The sequence below is a fragment of the Chinchilla lanigera genome, unplaced genomic scaffold (genome assembly GCF_000276665.1).
Source record: "Chinchilla lanigera isolate Chin_1 unplaced genomic scaffold, ChiLan1.0 scaffold00113, whole genome shotgun sequence".
Classification (NCBI taxonomy): domain Eukaryota; kingdom Metazoa; phylum Chordata; class Mammalia; order Rodentia; family Chinchillidae; genus Chinchilla; species Chinchilla lanigera.
Genome location: NW_004955514.1, coordinates 2,800,758 through 2,808,552, shown reverse-complemented (window position 1 = coordinate 2,808,552; position 7,795 = coordinate 2,800,758). Strand labels below are relative to the sequence as shown.

General features: G+C 59.4%; 1 protein-coding gene and 1 long non-coding RNA gene across 17 annotated transcripts in view; one reads left to right on the top strand and one right to left on the bottom strand.

Moving 5' to 3' along the window:
- Ablim2 (actin binding LIM protein family, member 2) overlaps positions 1-7,795 on the bottom strand; it is a 120,169-nt gene extending 112,374 nt beyond the window's left edge. For 11 of the 16 annotated variants that reach the window (XM_013506772.1, XM_013506776.1, XM_013506774.1 and 8 more), the window contains exon 1: positions 5,304-5,413. In XM_013506772.1, coding sequence (XP_013362226.1) covers positions 5,304-5,382 — 79 coding nt within the window. In that variant the 5' untranslated portion in view covers positions 5,383-5,413. Of the gene's footprint in view, positions 1-5,303; positions 5,414-7,741 lie in introns of those variants that run through there. The other 5 variants (XM_005408785.2, XM_005408786.2, XM_005408784.2 and 2 more) reach the window with 4 other exon arrangements.
- LOC102013201 lies at positions 5,515-6,422 on the top strand. The gene is made up of 2 exons (XR_264503.1): positions 5,515-6,062; positions 6,184-6,422. It is a non-coding gene; the product is annotated as an uncharacterized LOC102013201 (long non-coding RNA).

Below are 7,795 nucleotides of genomic sequence, written 5' to 3'. Positions count from 1 at the left end.
GGGGTGGGGGGTGGTTTGCAACAGCTGTGTGACCTGCCACCTCACAGTTTTTTGGATGCAGATCCAGGTATCAGAGTCCAGCCACTGTGTGTCAATCCAGATATCAACCAGATTTGCAAAACTGCAAAGTGATGCCACTAATCATGCTCTTAGGTCAACATGCAAAGGGTTTATGACTCTTTTAATACAACACTTTTTGTAAAAATTCTCTTTTAGCCAGATGTGGTGCACACTTATCATCCCAGCACTCTGGGAGGCCAAGACAGGAAGACTGCAAGTTCAAACCCAGCCTAGGCAACTTAGCTAGACCTTGTCTCAAAATAAAAAATAAACTGGAGCCGGGCGTGGTGGCGCACGCCTGTAATCCCAGCACTCGGGAGGCTGAGACAGGAGGATGGTTGTGAGTTCGAGACCAGCCTGGGCTACAAAGTGAGCTCAAGGCCAGCCTAAACTGCATAATAAGACCCTGTCTCAAAAAGACAAAATAAAAATAAATAAATAAATAAATAAATAAATAAATGAATAAACTGAGCATGGTGGTGCACAACTGTAACTCCAGCACTCGGGAGGCTGAGGCAGGAGGATCGCTGTGAGTCTGGACTAGGTAAGCAAGTTCAAGGCCATCCTGCACTACATAGTGAGACTCTGTCTCAAAAAAAAATAAACAAACAAAAATAAATAAAATATAAAAATAAATAAAAATTTTTTTAAAGGGCTGGGGATACAGGTCAGTGCAAAGGCCTTGGGTTCAATCCCCAGTACCACACACACACACACACACACACACACACAACCAATTTATTCTACTTTCTAATGCAGTAAATATCAACCCATAGAATCCAGGCAGACACAGGCCCTTTGGGGTCATCGGTAACTTCAGGTCCGAGGCCCTAGAAGCTGCAAAGCTACTGCTCGGGTGGATAGTGACTGGGTCAGCCAGCGTCCTCTGGCCGACCATTTCTGAGACTCCAGCCACCAAAGCCTTTGAGTACAAGTCAGTAGCCGTGTCCCGGGCCTTTCGGCAGAAGAGATCCCCAGAAGCAGCAGCAGCAGCAGCACCCCACCTGCAGGCGGGCAGTGTGCAAGGCTGTGCGCGCCCCACCCCCGCTCCCCGAAAGAGCGCACAAACCAAGGCTCCTATCAGCAGATCTTGGTGGCGTGGAGCTCACGGGATCTGGAGTGTTTAAATTTAGCCGAGTTAAGAGTAAAATTTCTGTCCTTTGCGAAGCCTCGCGTCATCCTCAGCCAGCACCGAGGAGCCACAGGCAGGGAGGAAACGGCTGGCCCGGGCGCAGGAGGCTCCAGAAGTGTTGGTGCCAGCTGCCCTCAGCAGACCCTGGGACCTGGGAGTCCAACCTTAAGCAGCAAGGGGAGGGTGCTGGCTGGGAGACGGAGTAAGGACATGGAGATGGGGCCATCCTGGGTTGTTGGGTGGCCCAGCTGTATGGTTTGTACTTAGGTGCCCCCCCAAGCCTCACACCATCATAGGCAGAGTTTCTGAAAGGTGATTGGATCACACATTGGTGGATTAGTCCTCTGACAAGCTCATAGCTAAATGTGCCAGGAGGACGCGGAAGACAGGGTGGTGGGGGGTGGCTGGTGGGAACAGGCAGCTCTGGGGCGGGGCCTGGAAGGGTTCATCCCCCTCCCGGCTCCTCCCTTCTCTTGGCTTCCTGTCACTCATGCCGTGAGCAGCTCTCCTCTGCCAGGCCCCTGTGCCCTGCATCCTGCCAACTATGTATATGTGCTGCCGAAGTGAGCACATCCCGCCAACTATGGACTGAAACTTCGAACCCATGCACCCAGCTCAACCTCTCCTCCTTTAGTTGTAGGTGCTGGGTAGTCCCGGTGAAGAGGCCAAAGCACGTCAGAAGAAAAAGCCACCACACCCTTCCCCAGCCACCAGAGGGGAGGGAGACAGGATCTGCCCTGTGCCCAGGGTGCAGGTGCCCAAGTAATGCCCCCAGGTGACTGGCACCAGGCTGAAGGGCCCAGCACCTCTCCAGCACACCCACCTCTGCCTGGCCCTCACCCAAAGTCCAGCCTGCTCAACACACCCTCCCTTGCAAGCAGCCCCGAGGCCACCATCTTGTCCCCCTGCCCTCACACGCTGCCCTCCCTGGGTCTCCTATCTACTTGGGCTGCTCTACCCGGCCTCTTGCTGCCCTGCAGAGGTGGGGGACTGGAGGGTGTAGAGGGGGATGGGTGGCTCTGTCAAGCCAGGCCCAGGGTTCCAAGGGGGGCAGAGGGCTGACCACAAAGCAGGCTCCAGGGCTCCCCACTTCTACGCAGCTGGAAACAGGCTGGCGTTAGAGCTGGAGGGACTTAACCCACCGCCACCTCCTCCAGGAAGCCCTCCCTGATCCCAGGCAGAAGGGACTCTTGTTGGTCTCGGCCTCTTTCTGTCTCCTGCCTGGTTCTGGTACCGCTGGTTGCCTGCCACCTGGGTTGTGCCCTCCCAGGGAGGTAACTGAGACAACTTGGTGACTTCGGCATCTTCCACACATGGGAGGTGGCTGTGCATCTCAGGGGGGTTGTGTGCGCCCGAAGAGAGGTGCTGTGACTTCAGAAGGGCCTAGGACTCGGGTGGAGCACGGGTAGCAGGGGCCCAAGGGTCAAGGTTGCGGGGGACAGATCGGCTCCATCCGGGGAGAATCATTCCTGTCTGCACTGAGGCTGCGGCCCAGCAGTACCCCAGGTGGGATCCGAAGAGGGCAGAGGAGATAGAAGGCAGGAGATGGGGACCAGTCCTGTCCCCTAGAAAACAGGACTATGCTTTGGGGTTCGGGGGAGAGGACAGCATGAAACCCCACCAGGAAGCAACATTGCAATGCCCCACCAAGCCAAGACTATGGAGATAAAGTCCCCGTGCCACCTGCGGGCTAATGGGCACAGGAGGCGGGGGCAGGTGCAGGGGACAGGGCTGATCAGGCAGGAGGCACATGCCTGGGGCTGAGCCAGGCCACTGGCGTTCCAATCCCAGCCCTGCCACGGCCACAAGCCTTGTGACAGCAGGCAACCAATGGGACCTCCCTGTCAGGCATCTTTAAGTGGGTTCACCACCAGCACCCTAGCGGTGTCATTCGGATTCTGGGAGAGAACAGGTATGAGGGAAGGCCCGGGGCCAGGGAAGCACTGGCAGGCCTCGGCCGCTGTGACATGTGAGCCCGTCCTGTCCAGTGCGGCCCGACATCCTAGATGCCTGAGCCGTGTGGCAGTGGAAAAATTCCTTGAGTAAACCAAGATACCGTGCTCAGGTTGCTGGGCCCGGGCACCAGACCTGGGCAGCGCAGGGCCAGGCCCTGGCCGACATCACCCTGGGCCTCAGCCCCTGGGGACCCACAGGGCCATCATCAAACACCCCCCACTTCCGCTGAACATCCCCGCATCTTCCCGCTGCTGCTATTTTAACTGCATTTCCAGCCTCTGCTACGTGCCGGGCAGCGGGTGCTGAGCACCTGGCACCCTTGCTCCCCCAAGAGCCTGGGGAGATGGCAGCGGAAGCTGGAGGACTCAAGGAGCAACCTATAAGACTGCATGGTAGAGTCAGATGAGAGCCCGGGGCCCCAACTCCAGGAATGGCACACAAGTCCTCCAGAAGCCAGGCACAGGTACAGAGAGCAAGAAAGGGCCCTGAGGTGACTCTGCAGGGACAGGCTCATGGGCGCCAGGCCTGGGTGGGCATCAGGCCAGCAGCCCAGAGTCCCAGCAGCTGTCGGCGTCAGCGACCGCAGCCCACGTAGGCCCTGGGGACAGGGCCTGTTTAAAGGGCCAGTGACAGGACAGACCCCTGCGTAGGCTGCGCCCTCCCCACCCTACCCGGGGCTCTCCTGCATCACAGCGCCAAGAGCCCAGAGCTCATCAAACTCGAAACCTGATTCTAGAAAGCACCCAGGTACCTCACGGACGGAACTGCAAAGACTCAGTCAGAGGGTCTCGGGCCGGTTAGGAGGTTACCCTGAATGCTGTGGAGTACAGGTACAAGGGCTCGGTGGCCAGTCCAGGGGCCACCAGGGCCTGTCCAGGTGTGATTCCTGATGAATTTTAGGACCACGGGGATTTGTCTCTGTGCACCTCATGAAGAACAGGGCCACGCAGGGAACATGCTTAGCTCTGCCGAGCTGCGGCTGGGGAGACGCCACCTCCACTGCATGCAGAGGACCGGGCCCCTGCCGGAGGGACTCATAGGAGCTCGCCGGGCCATGGGCTTCTACCCAGGGCCGCCCTCCCTGGAGCTGGGAGCAGCACTTTCTCCTCCCTTTACTTGCGCAGCCCACCATACCCACGGAGGGACACCTGGGCAGGGCCTGACGGCCTCACTCTTCCTCCCGCCACGGCCACTGGGAACACGCCATGTCCTTTCCTCCTGGGTTGTTTTTGTAGAGTCGAGATCAAACATGATAAGCTATTTGGTCTTCAGCTGTCTCTAAATCAATCTGGTTTTCTTGGACATTATCCGCCAACATTAACAACACTCGTCATATACATCATTCGCTATAAAATGCCTCCTGCCCCAGCCCCGCTTGAATGTATGTTTCAGGAGAACACAGATTTTTGTTTGCTCTTGTCTGTTGCTAAACCCCAGGGCCTGGAGCAGCGCAGGCACACGGTAGGCACATACTAAAAGTTTGTAGAATGAATGAATGAAGGACTCACTCACATCCATCACTCTCTCCACACTCAGGGGACTCTTAACTCTGCTCTTGCCAGGAAGGCCAAGGGGAACATCTTCGTGGCCACACCACCGGCCACCCCTGGGTCAGGGGAAGCTTGGGTCTCTGTCCCTAACACTGGGGGCCACAGCACCCAGGGTCAGAGGACAGGGCTCAAGTTCTGGATAGGTCACACTTTCTCCTTCTGCAGCCTCAGTTTCCTCTCTGGGCTTCCAGGTCCCCTCCAGCTTCTTTTGCAGTAGCCCTGGACCCTGGCTATGGGCTGAATGGTTTACCCCCAAATTTTACAAGTTGCAGTCCTAACCCCAACACTGTATTTGGAGACAGGACCTTTACAGAAACTGCTAAGGTGACATACAGTTCCCCAGGGTGGGTCCCAATCAGTCTCATTGGTGTCTTTGGAGGAAGAGGGACATAGCCACACAGAGGGACGGCCGCAGGGGGACACGGAGAAAGTGCCGTCCAAAAGCCTAGCAGGGAGGAGTAGACCCTGCCCATACCTTGCTGGGTCTTCTAAACTCCAACATGGTTGGAAAATAACTTTCTCCTGTCTAAGTTGCCTGGTTAGTGGCACTATGCTCCAGGAGCAGATCAACAACCCCCCAGGAACCTTTGCCAGCCGACTCCTACCTGCCAAGCCTGCAGCTGCCCGGGGGGGACACCCAGGCTCAGGGGAAGCCTGCGCCTCGCTCAGGGATCCAGTATCCATGGGTGGCAGAGCTGATACTTTGACTCCCTCATTCCCCTACAGCTTCCGGCAGGGACCTGCTTCCTGCCCCACCCGGCCCATTGTGACCACGTGGGCTGTGGCTGCCACCACGCTCACCATCAAGACCAGGCTTGCTGTGTGGGGGCTGGCACTGCCCACAGAGCTCAGGGCAGTTTTCCATGCCACTGGGGAAACTGAGGCACAGGGAGCCCCACAGCTAGTGTGCTGGATTTGGATCCACGCTTGCTAACTAAGAGCACCGTCTCCTCCTAGCTGTCATAGTACTAGGGAAACAATTCCCCTGACCACCCGGAATCAACAGGCAGCCAGAGGGGGCGAGGCCACTGCAGGGCCTCAGCGTCACACTTGTGCCAACCCCAAGATGAAGCCACGGCTCTGTGGCACAGAGGGGTAGGAGGGCTGTGCTCTAATCATCCTGTGCATCTGGGCAGCTGGATACTGGACCAGCTGATGCCCAGCCATGCCACCTGGCGCCAAGCTCTGGAATGATGCCACACTGCCACAGGGAGGGCCTCAGGGACACCTGCCCTCCTTCCCCTTGCGGATGCTGGGAGCTCCTTACCTGCTAGACACTCACGCACCTCTGCCAGGTACAGGGACCACTGGTTCTGCTCACCCCACTTCGATGAAAACCACGCTGCGGGCCGGATGAGCAACAGGTACACAGGGAACACAGGCAGCCCAGGAGGGCCGGGGGGCTTGGCTTCCCAGTGAGGACCACCCTGACCCCTGAGGGCCTGCTACCTGCAACGTTCTCACCTTGTACCTTGTCCCCTCCAGGCCGCCAGTGCTACCGCATTTCCAGGTCAGGAAGCCAAGCTCAGGAAGGTGCCCCCGTGCCAAGACCACTAGATGCACGCCATGGCTCAGACCCCAGCCCCGTGCCCCCCACATTCCCGGCTGCCCTGCCCCAGGACAACAACCACAAATGCATGGGGAAGGGGGAGCCATGCTCCTGCTTCGGCTCCTGATTACAGGAGGGACCAGAGGTACCAATTATAGCCACAGAGAGCATGAAATTACGGGTGTGCACCCAGCCATTATCCCTACCTGCCACTAGGTAAACACCTGGAGGTCCTGCCAAGTCTCGGGGTGCTCTCCTCCCTTACCCCCCTAGACAAGAGGCCCGCCGTCTCAGAAATCGTCTTCCAAAGGATCCCGCCTCCAAGCACCTTCCACTTGCTCTCAGCCACTCTCCCCAGACGCCCACTGCAGCAGTTGCTCCTTCCTGGGCAGTGGGGGAGGGGACATGCTCCCCTGGGAGGGGGCCCCTGGGAACACGCCCCTCACTGCTTCCTCCAGGCCGGGAGCCCACAGTGAGCTGTTACCTCCACCCGTTCCCCCTGTCTGACCCTTTCCCTTGGGGAAGCACTGTCCCTGCTGGGCCCTAGGCCATGGCCAAGGGCCATATTGCAGTCAGCAGAGAGGCAGGTTTGGAGGGAAGCACACAGGGGCACCCGGGGGTCAAATCCCCACCCTGCCACGTGAGCCCCAGGGACTCCAGCTGCGTGAGCTTCTAGTCTCTAGTCGCACCCTGAAAAACAGTGAGGCTCCTCCCCGCTGGGGAATGCGGGGACCAGCCCTGGCCGATGCAGGCCCCAGAAGGCTCTGGGAAGGGTGCATCTCCGGCAGGGGTCTAGATGCCCACCCTATGCCAAGACCTCTAGCTCCCAGTTTCCCCAACTGCACAAGGGGCGGCTGGTTCGCGGCTGGATTTTCCGGCTCCGCAGAGGCTGTCAGATCCCGTTGGGTGGGTGCGGCGGGAGAGGCCGGGCGGGACTCTCAAGGGCCAGGGCTGAGAGGGACGCGCGCAGGCAGATTGAGCTAGGTCCCATACGCACACGGGCTCCCGGGCCTCAGATCTGCGGCGGCGACCCAAACACTGCCAGTGGCCTGACGCCCCCACACCCGGGCACCGGAGGAACCGCGCCAGGGCGGCGCCCCTGCTGCAGAGCCAGACCGGCCATCGCATCTCTCTCCTGGCCAGGACTGCGGGGGCCCCAGGGCCCCTCCCCAGGGCCCTCTGGCCTTGTGGAACCTGGAGCAACCTCGGGCTCCCCTGAAATGCAAAGGAGGGGCGCCTGCACGCCAGCCCCGCGCAGCCACCTGGCCGGCGCTGTGGCCAACGACCCCTGCGCGTGCCTCCCAGCGATGTGCCCCGGGCACAGGGACCCGGCCTACGCGCCGACCCCCACGGGCTACAAACCCCAGGTGCAAAAGTTGGTGGCGCCTCCGGGCGATTTTGCTCTTGCAGCAGGTGCAGCCTCCGAATGCCACCCAGCCCTGGCGGCGCAGGCACGCGGCGGGGACGCGCCGGCCTCCAGTCCCCAGCTCTCACCTGCGCTCATCGCGGCGACGGATCCGAGCCGGGGCGCTCGCGGCGCTGCGGCAC